Source organism: Bombus affinis, chromosome 9 (assembly GCF_024516045.1).
Source record: "Bombus affinis isolate iyBomAffi1 chromosome 9, iyBomAffi1.2, whole genome shotgun sequence".
Classification (NCBI taxonomy): domain Eukaryota; kingdom Metazoa; phylum Arthropoda; class Insecta; order Hymenoptera; family Apidae; genus Bombus; species Bombus affinis.
In genome coordinates, this window is record NC_066352.1 from 5877720 (window position 1) to 5897866 (window position 20147).

Genomic DNA, 20147 nt, shown 5'->3' on the forward strand with positions numbered 1-20147 from the left:
GGTAGCTTGTGTCGATTAAACTGCAAATCGAATTCGATCTTGGTAGTATAATATTTGGTAGTTATATATTAACTCTCGCACGTTCTATTAGTGGGTAAATATAGTTTGCGATAATCAGTTTGCTGTTGCGTTGTATAATAATATTGCATACTTCTGCATCGATATCAGATCAGATTAAAAACCGAAAAAACGGAAATATTATTCTGTTGGTATGTTTATTTTTGTGGCGTTCTATTTATTTTCACTTAGTAGGTTTGAAAGTCACTGGCGAAAATGGAAAACTTATTTCCCGATCGATAATATAGAGTTGCGTTACTACCGAAAGCCGTGGGTCGAACAATTTTAGTATACAAAAAGGGTAGAGTAATTAAACACGAATTTTAGTGGGAGTTGGAAACTTATAAAGTTTCTTAATAGAAAACTTTGACTCGTTTCCGAGAAATGACCGAGTTTCAGCGTTTTTCAGTCAGTGAGAGGTATCCCTGGGAAAGCTGTTTTCCAAAGAGAAATAATTTTTCAAGAGAGAAAAAGAAAGAAGATAAACAGAAGATTATACAACTTAAAATATTTAAATATTTGCAAGTAGTAAGTGTAATTGAATATTTTCTTTGCGTTGCTCGCGTGTTCTTGTCTTGGAATCGCGTCCAAATTTCGACGCGTTAAGAGATACATATTTATTTACATGCGATATTACAGAAGCTTGCTAATTTTTCATTACACCGTTGAAAGGGACAGTGTTTGAATGTGTGCAGAGTGGAATCCATTATTTACTAGAACGATCTTAACGAATGTCGTTGAGGTACGCGACCTCCTTTTCACTAGACAGCGTTATAGGTACTGCCTTAAAAGATTCAGAGGCAAGGAGATGAGCTTACCCTAAGGGTTAGGACATTATTGCTGCCGGCAGAGTGACATATTTGTAGACAAAGCTGATTAACGTCTTTGCAAATGAAAAGCGCCACTTAATTACGCGAGAAGACGATTCTTTGGTGTTGAATCGACGAGAAAAGGAAGAGACTTTCTTTTCTAGTCACTTGAGTATTACAAAGAATTCGGCCGATTAAAAGATGAGTCGAATATAAAATCATGGATTGAATGCTGCCTCTTCACAATCTCCAACGACATATATATATTATAAATATATATATGTATATTTCTTTTTCTTTCCTACATACACCGAAACGCAGTGTGTTTTTTGAACATTCGTTAAGAATACTTTTAAAAAGACACTTGGTATTTTTGTATCGTCTCTCTGCTGTATGCCCTATTCTTCACTATTGGCTGGCTTGGTCGATGATTGGCAGTCGTATTCGAAATTTCTCGATGTTTAATGTGCAGAATGCAACGGCTTTTATCGGTTCTTTTTCTTCCAAAGAATATCTCCTCGTTACTTTCTCAACGATTATCTTCGTTGGTGTCCGTTTTACTTATGACGATCCTCTCTGTTGCTTCGATATCGCATGATCTGACGGTAAGTAGAGTTTTATACCTGATCAAGGCTTCGATGTATATCACGACGATAAAATTTATATACACCCGATCGGGTTTCTAGTTTATACGATCTGAACCTCTTGTTACTTTTTACCTACGGTAGAACCTCGATTATTCGAAGCAGTTAATATTCATGAACGCTTTCTTGTATGAAAAGCGTATATTATGCAGCAGTATGTAATCGCGTTAATTTATCGACTAAATCTGTGGTTAGGCATAATGTTTACAAAGCAACTTATTTCGAAAATTTGTATGGATTTTATTGGTTTTTCATTCTTTGAATGAACATTTTGAACAGTAAATGTTTCAAGACTACGTGGATAATGATATTTTTGAAATCATATTTTTCATATCTCGTTTAATTCATTCTATTACATTCGACCCGTGATTCAGAATACAGTTAAATGAATGTATAAGTTAAAAAGGTAATTTATTGTAGAGATAAGCGGAGAAAATATATGAAGCAAGCAGAATTTCATAATTTTATTTTGCTTCATATGTTAAACAGTAGTCATGTGCCACAAATATTAATCAGTTTTTAATTTTATATGAAAGATGTAATTTTATCTTTTTATAATGTCATTTTCTATCAACAACTTTTTCCTCTAAAAACATTTCACAAATTATATTAAAAGTGTAATTGCTTTTTAAATATCAGTAAACAAAAGAAAGTTTAAAAATTAAAAATTAATCGTTTGAGAATTTTCTTTTTATTAATCTAAAGACCTTAAGCTCATTCTACTTGTTAACCCATCACTCGATACATAAAATACATTTTTTATTAACATGTATTAATATAATATTTAGCAAAAATAGTTAATTGTCTATACTTGTTTCCAATAGTTTTATGAAAAAATTTATTTACGAAAATTTTATAAACCAATTTGAGCGAAACGAAAGAAAAGGATATCGGATCCATTTTCAACAATTCATACAATATACTAGGGCAACAATTCTCCGGTAATAACCGTCGTCATAACTCTGAAACTAAACTGTTACTGTATTTCTGTTACATCATGCACATACATCTCCCATTAAATTTTATTTTATCATTCAAAATAAACTTGTTTACTCATGGCAAGAAAAATTTATTTTCTCGGAATAAAAACCATTGTAAATTGTAAACACAGCAAGGGCGACGAAACGTTATCTCAGTAGATACTTTTAATTTTGGAAAAATTGCAAAAATACAATAAACACGATACTACATTTCTCAACTAAGATTTAATATATCCTTCCGGTTATTAAACTTTCAATAAGAAGCTTCGTCTTCTTGAACTGCAGAAAATACAATTTGAAATGATATTTAGTTTTTGTCACTTCTGCACTTGGATACGTCCCTTCGTAATTAGTAAGAAAGTAATAAGGCCTAATCAGTCCTCCGTAGACAGTTCTATTTTTGAGGAAGGAAGTAGCATCTAATGAAGAAAAGTATACCTTGACGAGACTAGGTCTTGGATTATACGGTTGCGAACTTACGACTACTACAGCTCGGTTATTATCTTCCTCGAAAGAAGTACAGCATCGTGGATCTATTGACACGGCAGTGTATGAAACTCGATTCCTGTTATTAAATATTTCATGAACTTACGAGTGTCTACACAAGTGAAGAAATATAGTGTACAAATGATTAATAATAGGCAGCTAAACTTTTGAATATAATGTTTCGTTTTAATTGATATAAAATGTCTGTGTGTAGCTCTTTCAGTAATTTTCCGAGTCCTGCGGTGACGCTGTTCACATGATTTCTCTAAATATCGCATATTAGTGTACATTAGTAGCGTATGTTATGTTAATTTAATAATATTGTTAATTAGTACATCGTTGAGAATATACTTCCCAGATGTTGTAATTACACAAACAAATTTAGTCATAAATGAGGCCAGTATATTGTTATAAATATATATTTCTTTTTCTTTCTAAGCAAATGACTTTTCATTGGATTACTTCATTATTTAACCATTAAATGATATAATTTTATACTTTATTCTATACCTCAAAATCTCGATTCCTGTTGTTAAATATTCATTTGTCTTCATTCAAATATTTATTATTCTATTAATTATTATTGATTCAAATCATGAAATGAAAGGAAATAGTGTATTCTTTGAAGCATTTTTGCTTCTGAAAACTTTTTGTTCTTCTCCTCAGAAAAAGATGTCCTTTTCAGAGGTGTTGGAGCTAGAGCCAGCTTCATCAGAGATTTGATGACGCGCCGATGTCAATTTGTACGCTTGAACACTATTTGAGAAAGACGTGATTTACAGGGCGGAACCCTGAGGCAGGATTAACTCAGGTCTGTGAAGATGTCAAAGGTTTCAATATTCACACAGATTAAGGACTTTCTACGTATCGTCGAATAAACAGCCTGTAATCCACTGGCAATTGCGCTACTTCGTTTCGACGAATTCAATTTGCTATAAGCCAACGAGCATTTATATAAATGACAAAAATAAATGAAATAGATTTTACTAATCGAGATTATGTCAGAAGAAAGCTTTCAAGGGGGAAAGGGAAATTTCTATGAAAAGATTATCATTCACAATAAATTTAATTTCTCTTACGAAAAGTCATCCATTTCTAAATTCTTAAAATCCACAATTTACGTATTATATTCCTGTCATCAGTATTGTATGATGTAAATTTATACAGGAAATGCGTTTTGTAATTCCGCTTAAGCTCAGGTATTGAGATTGTTTGGTAATTGAACGCTCGGATAATCGGATACGTGAATAATCGAGGTTCGATCGTAGTATTAATTTCAGCCTCTTCGTTGCTGCCGCAACCAATACACATTAACGAATTATGAACATTATTTTTTATATATTCATTATTTAGGAAAATCTCCTCTATTTCTTTACTATTTTTCCACCCCTTTTATTGCCCTAAATCTATTTTTATGATAATCGTAGGACGATTCGTCGCGCCATATTTGATTGTATCGCCGTTAAGAGCCGTTGATAAAATGCACTTTATTATAGCAATCGATCCACTTCACTCGATGCTCATGCGTAAGTGGCCGGACCTTCATTCATGCTCTGTGATTCGTTTAAAATCAATGAATCATTCCATAAGATCAATGATTCTGCACCCCTCTCCTGTTCCTGTCTGACTAGTAGTGAAATTTATTTTTAATGCAGCCGGCATTATATTATTCTTCGCCGTTGGAAACTGACTGAAACGCAGAAACAGATACCACGATACATTTTTCCTAGAAGATGTGGAGTATTGATCCGGTTGTTTGTGAAAGAATGTTACCGAGAATCTAAACAAGCACACTACATCTCGTAACTTAGACTTGGGCACATTATACAATTTAAGAATCGAATACCTGTTAAAATCATCGTTAAAAAAGGATTTGCCTATGAAAAACGTGGATGAACAAATATTTTCTCTTTAAATAATAGCTTTCCAACCTTCAAATGATTTGTTCATTTTCTGAAATCTTCGTTTTTTCTACTTCTATGTCATATCCCATATAAAATCGTAAATTTTTATATAACTTATTTTTGTACTTTTTCCAACGAGTTTTTCTCAATAATTTGTATTTTTCTAGTATCTTATTTCAATTTTACAATAATAGTTTAATTAGACAAGTTCTTTCGATGCTTTTCATAAGATAGACGAAATGTATTGAAATCAAAGTTAGAAAATTCTGATGAGGATTTATGTATTTCAAACGGTAAATATTTCAAACTTTTTTTAATAAACGCACATTTTAGCGGACTGCGCAACTTTGTCGGGACTCTACATAGTAACTGTGTATGTAGTAATAATTTAAAAGTGGGGGAAAACGATTTTTTGTGTTATCATTGGGAAAAGTTAACAGCCCTGAAGCAGATGTTAAATCCGTTGCAAAATGTGTCCGTTATTTAATCTTCTAACTTTCGGAACTAATTTTAGCTATCGAACAATAAGAAGTACGCAAATTTTAAAGAGAAAAGTACATCTAAAAGTGGAGCAGCAAACTTTGTATCTTCGAAATCTTCTTGGATTCATGAGTTTCTGAGTGAACTCGGTTTAACGAATATCAGAAAACTCCAAGTTATACGTCTCGTGTCTTTCGCGCAAGTGCAGTTCAGATTTCCCAATATTAAAATTAATAGCTTCTATGTATTTATATTGCTTCGACGAAAACCAATAACGATGTGTGATTAAAAGTATTGTTATCGTGTCGATCGAATAATAGAGAAAAGGAGAGAGTTCGGTGTTGTTACCTGGAACAGCCTTTCTGTTTAATTTTCCGCTTCTCACGTACTGAACATAAATCTTTAGCATCTCCCGCAATTATTTTACAGTTACTTTCTAGTTTCTTTTGCAATTGTTTACGCTTGAAAATATAATGAAACGCTGGTAGTATCAAATAAATTATTATTATTTCAAGAAGCTCGTAATGGTAATTATTAAAAGCGTTAAAATGCAGCGGAATTTAAAACTTTGATTATAGAAAGAAATTCAGAGTATGAAATTAAGATTTTATAAACATTTCAATTCGAATGATTAAAATTTCATAAAATCTCGGGCATAGAAATTTTCTCCGCTGCGCTATTGAAAATGCTTGGAAACATTTCATGTTATATTAGAATGCGTGGAAATATTGACCGCGGTCTGCTTGAAAAAGTTCCAAAAAAGAGAAAAAGAAAGATTTATTACGCACGTTTAATGGCTACGCGAGGAAAGAGCATCGCATAATTACAAAATTTGATAACTTGAAATTTGGTTTGAATGAATACAGAATGTTACACGACCGAGTATCGGCAGTGTCTGAGCCCAAAGGGGCAGCTCTACTTGAAGGCCGACAACGAGGGTAAGCCTGACCTAACCTTTAATCATCACTTCCGCAGGAGCCTTGTATCATCATGCCATATGTATCACACAACTCACACACACGTCCAGAACACATTCACATATACACCACACATTATGCTACCATCTTAACCCGATCCGTGTGTCCCTCTCACGTTACTGTACTTCTAGAAGCTGCCACTGCTTGCTTGCTTGCTTTTTCCGCGTTCAGATTTCGACCACGAGTCTCAAACGAGTCGTTTCGATGCGCGCCGAGCTCGAACATTTTCGTGTTGGAAATCCATTCGGTGTTTTATCGAACCTACGCCAGGAAACGAATTCGTGTTGAAAGAAAGCCCCTTGATGAAAATTCCATTTTACCATTCCCTCACATCGTTCAGTCATCCCTCTACCTTTCATCATTGTTATATTGTTCGATGTGATTTTCAGTGTAGATGATTATATAGGGTGTTCCGTGATTCTGTATAGATGAATAGATCTTACGCGTGAGTTAGTGTTTCTCTGCACGAAGCTTCGTTCCTTCCTTTTCTTTATTTAGAAGATTAATCTCGTCAAGGTACATTCATCTCTTTTCGTCGATTAATTTGTATTTTATTTTTGAGATATGAATGTATGAAAAAAATAAGTAAAATTGAGAGAGCAGCCTCCAACTTATTTTTCTTAAAAACGAAGCTTCGTACCTCGTACTAATTATAAGAGATTACACTCTATATTTTCAACTTATTTGTTACGATGCACTTGAATTTAACGATTCCACTATATTAGTGTTATTAATGTCGTAGATTCCATTGCTGTACCATATGTACTACATCTATATTTTTATTCATAAATGGAGTAGCTACATATTTCAGTGTTATTTAGTCCATTGTTAGACCAGAGAACGAGAGAGATAGTACAACTGCGTAGCAATAAATTGAAAAGCGGATCTCATGATAAATTTTTAGTAGCTACTATGCAAAGACCTAATTAAACTTCACTTTTTTTATCGTCTATAACAAGACACCACAATGTCCAAAGGAAGTCGTTCGAAAGCAAACGAGGGACAACAAACTTATTGCCAATGGTAGTGAATAGAGAAAGAGGGAGGAAGAGAGAGAGAGAGAGAGAGAGAGAGAGAGAAAGAAAGGAGAGAGAAAACTCCCTTTATCTTCAACGACCAAACGAGTCAACGAGATTAAAATTCGATTGTTCCGACAGAGGCACACTTTTGCTAAAGAATCGCTTAGAAAATCGTTTTTCTCGGGCCTCGACCTCAACTCTGGCCCGTACTAAAACTCGATTCTTTGATACAATGACACAAACACAGGTCTGTCTTCCTCTACGAATAACGGCGATGACGATAAGGTTCTTATCGTCGATGATGGCAGATGCTGCACACCCTGACATTACTCCGCCGATAACGATCCTTGTCCTATTTGTCTGTGTTCTTTCGATAGGGCTGACGTCTCCGAGCTGCAATTTCCCTTTCGAGGACCTGACCGACGCCGAGGATTCGCTAGTGAGCGATACGGAGGACAATATCGGTACTCGTATGCCTGCCACATCCGCATAATAACGAGAACCGGGGGTAGACACGACAGGCAAGAAAAAAAAAAAGAAGAAAAAAATAGAAGGAAAGAATAAAATTTTGAATAGAAAGAACCTTGGATTTCCTTTTTAAAAAATGTCGTCGAGCCCATATGTCCAATCATTTAGTTCGAATTAGAACACGAGAAACTAACATACCGATGGCTCGATGGGTTACAGATAAAAAAGACTGTTCGATTTCTGTCTCGACTCATCGCGACGTCCTATCGACAAGTACTATCGTTATGCTTTCGAACTAACATGGCGATCAATTAAAATGTTCCTCGGTTGCTTGTTTTCGATGCAATGACACGCATATTCGTTCTACCCCCGTGTCGTTCAATTATGTCAGCTTCAGAACAACACGTAGTGTCTGCGTAGACACTCCACTTGACCTACGTGCGGTAGTTTGTTCCTGTAAAATCGTTGTGCAGGCTCGCGTAGTGACAGATACACATTGTGTCGTCGAGCTGCCTAATATCTCAAGAACAAGACAGAAAGACCCGTTCTTTCTTTTTTTTCTCGTTCCTTCTTTTTTTTATCTCTTTCCTTTAGTTTGTTTCCCGTTCGTCGACGTGTCCCGTTTTTTTTGTAGCGTGTACGAATGAATCGACTTCTGCTTCATCGTTATAGGGGTCCCACGATTGAAGGGTTCATTACGATTTTTTGTTATCTCGTTTACAATCACAAGTAATTTCCTCCGTGAATATTTTTAAGATTCAAATGTCTAAATATAGAACTTGATAATATCCAAATACTAATGTTAAATTCCCTTTCGTCCATGACTATAAACAGAAGATAACGAAGAAAAATAAGACGAAAACTAATCATCTGGTTTAACATAAACACATTCTCTTGTTTGCTACATTTCTATTTATACAGTTATGCGTAAGTACATGTATGTATACCTATCACGTACGTACGTGTATATTTTATAATAAGTATCAGAAATATCTAAGAAAATGATCTTTTCATTATCACCTATCATACGTAATAAACTCTTCAATGTTTTCCTTGTTTGTTGGTCTGATGCGTTCAAAAATTGCCCGATTTTTTGGGCTTGTTTGTGTCGTCATTGTTCGTAGCGGTAGACTAGCCTATCTTTATGTGTCTGTCTATATGTATGCCTTTGTGTTTGTCGTATCGTATGTTATCTGTGGTGAACTGTCGTACGTTACATCGTGAATATTTTCTAGCAGTTTTTAAGAATTTATCGTGCAAGTGATATTCGAACGTAAGTAAGTGTCTAGATCTAAATGCAGATGAACGTTCTACACATAGATGCAATTCATCATCATGCTATGTTTCTAACAACGTATCACTGTCATAATAATCACATATATTTAAAAATATCATCAACGTTGAATGTTATAAATCATAATTAAGAAATCGTCTCCATAACAATCATTATTGTCAAAATCATGTCTAACACTGAGAAATCAATTTTAATATTTCTATTTATAGAAACTAATCTTTTCTTGAAAGTAACGTAAAGAGACAGCTTAAAGTAAACATACGAAATAAAATTATAATTACTTCGAATATCATTAATTAAGCAATTGAAATAAGTAAAAAAAAGATCGAGTAAACAAAGTCAAGCGGTACGTGTCAGTACAATTTGTAAGATTTTCATCATCGAGAGTTAGATCAAGCGAATAGCTCTGCGTGAAAGTAATTGTCGCGTAACACCCTCCGTTCGTGATAAAAATTTTAACGCATCAATAAAGGTAAAAATTTACGAACGCGATAAAATTATGCTGTAGAAAGTGCTACGTTCGTTTCAAACGGTGCTATCTTATTTCTAGCGTCGATTTCAGATTAAATATAATTTATGTTATTTGTTTAATCTGCAATTTGTGAGCGAGGATAAAACTGCTCTATAATTTTTTCTAGCCTTACGGGTAACACGAAAATACCCCAAAGCAACAGTAAAAATTCACTTTCAGCTACTGCACAGCTTCACGGACATGTAATTTTGCATTCATATTTATTCACATACACTCGCTAAAATTTAATGCACTAACACACAATCATATGCATTTATGTCGCGTGATGAGCTATTTGTTATTTTTGCTATTCATGTCGCCGATATATATTTATAGAAAACACGATATTTATTTTATTTATTTATTCTTTCGAACGATAAAAATAAAGAAGATACGTTGAATATTAATTATACTTGAAATAATGCTATCGGATCCCTATCTTTAGTTTCACTTGTTTATTTGTTTAAAAAGAAAACGTTAAAACTAAAGAATATGAACAAAATGCTATCCGTCAAATAATGCAATGAATTTCAATAGAAAATTTCGATCGATAACATTTCATTCCATGATTACTCGCAGAATTCATAAAGAGAAACATATTCGATATTACGCATGCACGTTTCATATTGCATAATTCTTATTCCCTTTGATATCGACAATTACACGCATAAACGTAATATCCTTTTTATATTACTTTGATGCTCAATTTAAAACTTCAAGCTCTATATTATCATCTCCATTTCGTTGTACACTTTCTTTTTTTCTCTACTTGTTAATGTATGACTCGTATGATAGTTTAATGTATTTTCCCTTCATACATTTTTTCATGTTTTCGTATTTCGCGCTATATATATTGTATATTTCACACTTTCTGTGTATTCTAATTTTGACCTACTTTGTGGCATTTTCGCATAATTCCGGTAGATGTAATTCGAAGAGATGGACGAAATCTCCTTTAGCTAATATATATGCTAATTAGCTTTTTCTCTTGCCTTTCTTTTACGTAAACAACATTTACCTTTTACTAAAAGATTTTCGTAAATAGCATATGCTGATTTGCAAATTTGCTTCTAAAACTTTCATCATATCAAAAGCATTGTACATATTGTTCTTTATGTCATTTACAAAGAAAGTAAATATCTCACTACACGTACACTGAATTGTCAATGTGAATGATCTTCGAATTAAACATTCTGCTTATATGAATGTATGTTTTTCTATATATGTATGGCATTTATATCACATGTAGGTATATCATATTTTTTAAGAGGCGATTTATTAGAAACAGAAACCTAATTACCCGTTTTTGTCTCGGCAGATACTGAAATTGACAAAATTGTTATATCACTACCGTGATTAAGAGCACATTAAATAATTGTAAATAGAGCACAAGCATTTATTTAGTTGTTTAAATTAAATGAAACGTTCATTAATTTTAATACTATGTTAATAATAGTATAAAACCTATAATAATCTTCTAACTTAAATTCTTCATTGCCTTATCTTATAATATCTAGTATCACATAAACTAATACAAGATATTTAAAGTATGGTATAATCAAACAGTTAATTAATAAATTACGTCGTAGATTCATAAACCTATTTAACATCTTAAAAAAATATAAGAAACCCGAATTTTATTTTTTTGAAATCTCCGAAATACAGATTTGAATTTCTAATACGAAATAGGATAGTTAGGTATTCTGTTTCAAGCTGAACGTATTTAAAATGTTATGATAATGATACAAACAGTTGTAATAAAGATGTTTCCCGCGTTTGTCTTGATGTTTGCTTTGTCTTGACAAGTGTATTGTCTGTCGTTCTTGTAAACATGAATGTTAACTTCTTAATGGTCTACATATTTGCAGCACGATATCTCGTTTCTGCAACTTCCATCAATCCTAGATATTATTGATGTTTATACATTTATACGTTTAACTAGCACGCTGCTATTTGCAAAATATGCATACCGTGCTTGTAAGTACTGTGTGTTAAACGCGGCAATGCGTTTCTCTCGTCTCACCGAATGTTTCATTTATTTCGCATTTAATATACTACACATTCGTTTGTCGGCATTACCTACACAAACTCAGCTCCGGTCCAGTCGATCTAACATTCACGGGATAACGAGCGGTTCTTTTTTCTTTCTTTTTGTTCATCGAGCCTCGATCGTTAACGCTTTCTTAGCGTCGCAATAAAATTCTTCGGAAGCTCTTAACCCTCAAACGCCGAACCGCAGACGGCAATGACTCGGTCATTTCTAAACCATATAATATGTATAGAATTTTAATTTTGCACGAAATTTTACTGCCGCATACGGAGGGAAATTATACATCATAAAATTTCGGCAATTTTAAAATTATAGATATTACATATTGTACTGAAATTCCTTTGGAATCGTAAAATTATGCTGATTATATCATCTAATAAAAATTATGTACTCTCTTCTTTGAGAAATATTACAATCTATTACACTAGAAATGCATCCCTTTCATTCAATGCTTGAATTCCAAAAGGCCGAATCATAGCCCAAAGAGGGTTAAATTAATTATTCAGAATACAGATTACCCGCTTTTTATTTGTCATCGCAGCTTCCCTTTTTCTCCGTTTCTTTTCTTTTTTTTTTCTTCTTCAATATCAAACGACCGGGCGCGTACCTCTTTTCTCAAGATGTTATTAGTTTCCGATAAAAATCGTCGATCGACGTTGATCATATACGCGGCATTGAACGTGTTCTTAACAGAAGCTGCAGTTAATCAACGTGAGAGAAGTATTCGTGGAACGCGATACGAGAAGCGGGTCGTTGTTTACGAATCGTTGATGACCGAGAGGTGAGAAGTTTGCGGGAAATGTTGAAACTTCTCATTTGGAACTTACCGATGAAGTTTCGGTCGGTTCTAAAAATTTCTTCGAACGTGTAACGATCGACTGTGGACTCTCGAAGCAATCACTGCCGGCTCGCTTCCACCATGCCGAATATGTCGGTTATTTTACATGTTTCTGATGGTGTTCTTGGTCGTGCAGGTCGTGTTGGATGTCCACACTTCATGGCGCCGGAAGTGGTCCAGCGCAGACAGTACGGGAAGCCTGGTGACGTCTGGTCAGCCGGAGTACTACTTCATGTCCTATTAACTGGTACACTTCCATTCGTCGGCTCTCGAGATAGACTGCGAGAAGCAATTTGCAGAGGACGAGTACAGGTAGAAATTGACCAGACATTACATTTTTTCTGTTTTTACAAAGCGCGCAAGAAAGATAATCATGTTTTGATGTGCATTTACCTCTGACGAGCACGCCTCCATGTCCGTCATAAGTATAATAAATGCATAAGGTATTCGTAAAAATTGCAGATGGGATCGCCATTATGGGACAATATCAGCGAGTCAGCCAAGGATCTCATACAAAGAATGCTTACAACGGATGTAAATCACAGGATTACCATACAGGAAGTGCTGAACCACAAATGGCTCAGAGTAAGTCGTCTTTCATTTAATCTGTTTTAACGTCATTTCCATATTTAACGTCATGTTCAAAATGTTTTCTTTTATGTTTCAAAGGAAATCAGAGTTTTCGAGCGTTCAAAAGTCTAATTGATACATATGAAGTAAACTCTTGGGAGCTTAAAGCTTCCATCGTGAAAATCTGAAAGAACTTTCGAAAGATAATCGTGTCATCTTCGCGAGATAGATATTCGGAATTCGGGTATTAAAGTACTTAGATATAGTTAGTACTAAATTAATGAAGATCAAAGTGGTGAAATTGTGAAATTTTTAAGAGCAGAGATATCTTGGGATTTTGAAGCAGTACGTACGTTTAGTAGAGATGGGTTCGAATACTTGTATAGTGTAATTTTACACTAGTTCAAATTTGATTGAGAAATACTTACGTGTACTATTAAAAATGGTAGAAAACGATATTTTTAGATCATATAGCTTTGCGACTCTTTATCTGCACTTTGGGAAATGTAAGTGGAACTTTAATATAATCGAACCTAGGCCAGGTGGATTGGGATCGAGAACCTTCTATTCTCTGTGTAAATCTTTCAAACGATAGCTTTTTGTTTGCAATACGAAATTCGATTGAAATCGGAGTATACGCTGTGTGTAATATTTATACCTAGTAACACAGTTTCTTGCCTTGTAAAGTTTGAATATAATTTTCGCGATTCTATATTTGATGCAAATATCAAAGTAAAATCTACAAGGGCCCATTCTGAAGTTCGATACTAACTTAGTCAATATAGAAAATGAAAAATTCTCTGTTAAAGTAAGTTTAATAGAAATCGACTCTTACGAAGTGAGATTTTTGCATCAAAAACGATTTGAATTCGTGAGTGCGTATTGAAACTGATTCTATCCTTAGTGTTGAGCCATTTGTGTTAACAACTTCTATTTAATAGATGCTGCAAGCGCATCTGGTTCTTTTTATATCGTATCAGGTTTTCGATAAACGGCCTCATTTTCTGTTATTATATCCGGTGAATGTACGTGCGCATGTCCATGGCATATGGTGTAATAAAGTAAGAATATACTTATATGATACGACAGTTAGCCAGTGACCTAAGGTAGCGAAGCTTGGAGTCACCCCATATATCGATGCAATACACGTGCAACTGGGCTATCGATCGCTATAGCAGGGGCAAAGTTCCACCGGTTAATGAAAATAACTGTAGCGGTGTATATTTTTCCCTGTACTAGTTACAGTTTTTTGAACGTGACTGCACATTCGCTGAAGTCCTAAGAACTTCATGGAAACGCGCCTTAATGATCGTCCTTTTTTCGTTAAGAAGAAATTGCCCGACACAGGAGTTTTTTCAAAGCGAACATTTTTCTACTCGAACGTGTAGATTGTTTCCTACAGTGTATACAAATACATGTGTGTATATTTGTTTACTTCTACTGATTTATCTTATTTTAAATAATGAATATTTATTTTTGTTGAATATATACTCGCTAAATAAAAAGGATATTGATATTTCTGTGATTGATAAATATGGGAAATTTGATTCGTTCATGATCGATGAAATTAATGAGAAGTAATTAATACGAGGCGTTCGTTCGATGCTCTAATTTCACTAAGAACTTTCTCAAGTGATTTATCATACATATCATGGCGTAGCATTAATATTAAGTTCATTATTCATTATGACAATATTGAAGTTGCATAATCTCTAAACAAACTATATTTGTAGGATCGTGATAAGGGCGTGGCTCGAATACATTTAGGCGAAACTATAGAAGAGCTTAAGAAATTCAATGCTAGACGAAAATTGAAGGAATCTGTAAAAGTGGCGATCTCGTCGTCGAAATGGCACATCCCGTATTCGGAAATTAACGGCGACAGTTTTTTCGACATAGGCGATGATGAAGTTATAACCACAGGTATAAATATTTTTAATATCTATTTTTAATGTATATATTGGTTAGTTAATTATGAATAAGTAGGAAGGAAACAAACAATTTAACCATTATTCTTTATATAAAACTGAACGAATTAAGGAAGTAAGTGTCATTAAATAAATTCTTGAGAAGTTTTCAATTTTAATTACCATTAAAGCATCATAATTTGTTGATGTATTATCTTTTGCTTATTTCAACGTTGCTTAGAGTTGCAAATAATACGTGATATGATCTAATATTAAATCAGTTGTTTAAGTTAGTTCCAGTTCTAATTAAATGAGTGGTTATTTTTCTACTTTAATATCGTTTAAATTATTGAGATTTATAAATTCGTTTCATCTATATATTCTTTTTATTACACTTCTGAAATTTTTCGTTAATTAGAATTATAGGAACTAGTACATATTATCGAGAATGATTCAATGTATCAATTGTGTATTACTTATTACGTACTATCATGTGTATCTTCTAAAGACGAAATTAATTTTTAGGTGCTGTAGCTGAAATTTTAGACTCTCTGGATGATATTGAAGTACTTCAAGAGAGTGGAAGACTGACACGTGCTGAGATACTTAATGCAGTTGACGATTATCGTCTTCGAGCCATTTTAGAGGTAAGAATATGTATATTAAAGATACCGTAAAAATGATTTATGTATCAACTTTTCTGACTATATGCATACATATATTTCATATTTCGTAAGAAGGTATATGAAATGCAGTTCCCACGTTATCTTAAAATATTCTATATACGTAATGATACTATCGTTCGTTCCCTCTGTTAAAAAGTATGTTGTACATCAGAAAAGAAATTTAATGAAAATTTTTATTTCTCACGCATAAATAACTCTAATTTATTCACTTATTGAGTGTCGATAATATAACGACTAGAATGATAAAGAATATCGTTTGAAGTCAATTATTACGAATTTATACGACTATATACTCATGTGTCCTTTTCCAACATAATTTTTATTGATATAAATTTTCATTGTTGGGTATATCTGAAAATGCAAACACACACACTCACATACTCATACGCACTTCTAGAGTTCCTTCTTTACCAATACGCAGAACGGCAGTTTCCGTCATTCGTGGCGCCACCGTTAGTTTCTGTCGGTTTCAATTTACGCCAGTTACGCGTCCTCATTTGACGTGGGAAAGAGCGCAAGCGCTCGAAGTTCGTTTATTAAGATGGCTGACGTGCTGGTCTGATAAACAAAATGCTATACAGGATTGAAATGGCGCCGTATTTCGTCTTCCATCGCATAGATGTTTACGTGCATCTCTTTTGTGTTATATAAACGATCGCGTGGGATCGAATAGCCCACGTGTTAAAACTGGAAACGAAAGTAAACAAGAATGCGGCTTTGTCAATTAATATATGTCGGCGAGGTCGAATTGGTCGGTGACCTGCTCGAATTTGCCTACCTCTTGGTGAGTAAATCGATTTTGAACAAAAACGCGGGTAATCGTCCCTCCGTTGGTTTTCTCTTTTTCTTTCGTCGGTAATGTAAACAATATCGTCGCTCCATCCACACACGAACCAATCGCTGTAACGTGATGAGACATCTAAAGGTTCCGTGATGAACTAGCGTATTTTGCCGCGAATACGATTAGTACACGGCTGACAGACGTGACAAGCGGATGTGTAGAAAATAAGCACCTTTTATTGTAAGTTTATTTAAACGTTTGAACGAAATTGATCTTATATTTGTTCAAGTATTATTGTCTCTATTTCCTCTATGTCAATGTTCTCGATACGTTAATGATTATTAACGATTTCAAGACATTTATGGGAATTGTATTTCACGATATACAAAACGAAATAACTTGAAACGTATGTATGAGATATGTAACATTCTGTAATATTATACGTATATAAGCGATACTATTGATAATTAGATCATAAGCGTGTAATTGTTATTTGTAGTTGAAGTATTGTTATATCTTTAGTTTGGAAAGTTAAATAGAATGATTAATATGGTTATTGTTCTTTAGCTTTACGATAGAATCTCGACCAGAGTTCCAACGCCATGCCGAGCGCCGCAAACAGATGCAGTTCAGCGTGCGCGAGAAGTCGAGGAACTACTTCGAGAAATAGAGCATTCAGCGATACGAAACATCGATAGGGCGGATCTTCGGGAACTCCATGAACTTCTCGTCCAGCCGCATATGAGGGTAAGTCTTCGAGAAATTTATTTAAATTTTGATCGATTCGTCGATAATGATTTTGGCGCGAACTACAATTCAAACAAAGCCTACTGTATGTATGTATAATCTCGTGGCATTATACTAATCAAACAATAAATTGATTCTTGAAATTTTATGTAATTAAATGTACATAATAATATATAAATATATATTATATATATATTTTATTATATTTTATATATATTATATACATAATATGGAAAAGTAAAGAATGTGGAACGAATATAATTTTTGGAGGAAGTATAAATTGTATTTGAGTATAAAATATATAGGGATATAAATTATAGTCGTGTTTATGAGGAGGACAAATGATACACTCTCTTACACAAAGAAATATTTCACTTTTAAATAACAGATTGTATCAGAAACAACATGCAGTTAAATCAATTTAAGATTGTAAACGTTATACATTAAAAAAAAGACTAGACTCTTTATAAAATATATTTCTCAATTAATTGTAATGAATAGGAGGTTTACGGTGTGTTTATTGGATACAAACTATATATAGTCAATAACAGATATAAATTTACTTGTATATCAACCTAAATAACGATGGGAAGAAACTATTAAATTAGATTTTTCTATTGAAATCTAAATAGTCATTGGAAGAATATTTATTGAAAGTTTCTAGGAAGAAGAACTGTTCATATTCTGTTTTTTTACTTTTTCTGCTAGAATTGCATACAATTATTATGTATTCACTATTTATCGATACAGAGTTTCAATTCCAATCGTATATCTCACTATTAATTATACGAAATAGGATTTCTAACTAATTTTAGATAAATTTATCTTATTTCAACGCGGACATATGGTTGACACGACTTTGTTCCAGGTGGAAGCATTTTCGAGATTTTAAGGTCCTCTCCGCTTATGCGACGACACGTCCAACGACCTATAATCTATCGTTTACTTAAATTCACTAAGGGTCATTTGCTATCGCTTAATGTTACATTATATGTGTACAATTATTAAATGCCTCCATGTGGAACCAATTCGTTCGTACACAATATTCTCCTCTTGAAACTTGTTAAATTTCATATAAAATATCTCTTGTATTATCACAATGAATTAGCTATATATATTTTAAAAGTAAACTATATAAGGCATCATAAGACACCATAAAAGGCCCTAAAACCCCCTGCGTCTATCTACTCTATCCACTTTCACAAAGACTGTGTAATCTCGGAAGAAGCAAAAATGTATTGGAACTGGGTCGACAAATTGCTAATCGTTACAATACCGTTTCCTTTCTCTCTTGTTTCCCGTTTTTGGTTGAGGCATCAATGCGAAGGGGTCTTGCGGCGTACTCGCAATTACATCGTTCTTCCTTTCCGTCGTGGCAGTCGTCGCTGGTGGTAGTATATTTATCGCGGTGTTTGACATTGCATGCGATACACCGTAAATAGGGCACAGAAATGTAGGTCGATCGTTAAAATTCTCATTTAAAAATCCCGTAGCTGTAGTGAGAGAAACACGTAAAGAGGGGAAAAAGATAGTACGAAAGAGCAGGACAAATATGGAGGAAGAAGAGAAAAAGACAAATAGAGCTGGACTAAAAGAACGATAGGGCTGTTACTGTGAAAAGAACGAGTTCTGATAGTCGACTGGGTCTACGTACCATCGTCAGAGACGACTTATTAATTATTCTTTTCACGCTGAATGTTATACACGTTCGTTATACTCTTACTTTTCTGGAAAATTAGGTTGTCCGATTCTGGTTCGATTAGCGTTATGGAAATTTATTACTAGCCCGAAGCGTTTGCGGGCTCGTCGTTTGGAAGGAAAAATTTTGCGTGCCATTTTGAGCTTGAGGAAAATTCATTACCCATTTCTGATGATATCGAATAGTATAATTATGTATTCGTTGGTCAATAATTACAATTTCCGTAGATAATGAAATGCTTTTATTTCGTTTTATTTCGACTGTCGCTTTTTACTGAAAATGTATATGCCAGGTTTCATAGAATTTCTACGTTCCTATATTCATATAATAAAGGCAGCTTTTATAAAAGAAGTGATTAGTATTTATTATTGAGATAGTTAATTTTGTGATAATAAATATGTACTTCTGACAATTCATAAAAGGAAAGATTAAATGTTTTCTTATAGGTTCAACCATAAGTTGTATAATAATTGGGAAATTTATATGCAAGTTAATTTGTAAAATGATCCACAAACTTGCTATATTTTATATTAAATATCGTGCAGACTAACACACCCTGCAAATATCAAATATTTTTGTAACGAGGAAGTCTTGCTATTCCATTTATATTTAACGAAATTTAAATTACTATAAGTTGAAAATTAAGTACAATTAGATTAATTTCGATAATTTTACATTTCGTTTTGGTGATATATAGAAGTCATATTGGACATAAAATTCCACGTATTATGCTGTAAATTAGTAAGGGAAGATCAATTATTTCATTATATGAAAATGGCATTGTTTATATAAATATAGCGTTCTTTTCTGAAAGATATATATCTAGTTTAAATATATACATTGTCTTAGTTATCATACATCATCTTTACCATTATTGCTAATGCTACTATTCTTATAATTAACACATTAAATGCAGTTATCTATATTTTAAATAACTCATATTTGTAAATACAGAGTATTTTTGTATGTCCATATGAAACAAATATTAATTATAAATGAATGTAAAATGTCAGACTTTTGTTGGTGGATACCTTCAACTATAGAATTTATACATATATACTTCGTTTTCAAGAGACCATGTCATTTTAAATGAAATTGACAGTTCAAAAAAGGTTTAGTATCTTCCGAATAATTTTAAAAAGTTGTCGTATATAAGTGCATGTCAGAAGATGCGAATAATGGATCCTTTCCAGGACTGTATTAACGCTTCTTGGTAGAGCTGGGAAATATCCAAGAGTGA

At 33.5% G+C, this 20147-nt stretch overlaps 1 protein-coding gene and 1 long non-coding RNA gene across 10 annotated transcripts in view; one reads left to right on the top strand and one right to left on the bottom strand.

The window, feature by feature from the left end:
* LOC126920755 (peripheral plasma membrane protein CASK) overlaps positions 1–20147 on the top strand; it is a 266952-nt gene that overhangs the window by 36441 nt on the left and 210364 nt on the right. For 7 of the 9 annotated variants that reach the window (XM_050731494.1, XM_050731498.1, XM_050731495.1 and 4 more), the window contains exons 6-11: positions 7734–7820; positions 12654–12829; positions 12980–13102; positions 14821–15010; positions 15520–15641; positions 17029–17208. In XM_050731494.1, the coding sequence (XP_050587451.1) occupies positions 7734–7820; positions 12654–12829; positions 12980–13102; positions 14821–15010; positions 15520–15641; positions 17029–17208 (878 nt within the window). Of the gene's footprint in view, positions 1–6226; positions 6299–7733; positions 7821–12653; positions 12830–12979; positions 13103–14820; positions 15011–15519; positions 15642–17028; positions 17209–20147 lie in introns of all 9 variants that reach the window. The other 2 variants (XM_050731496.1, XM_050731502.1) reach the window with 2 other exon arrangements.
* LOC126920767 (uncharacterized) lies at positions 15664–16587 on the bottom strand. Its single transcript, XR_007712087.1, has 2 exons — positions 16459–16587; positions 15664–16367 (listed from the first exon to the last, which is right to left on the bottom strand). It is a non-coding gene; the product is annotated as an uncharacterized LOC126920767 (long non-coding RNA).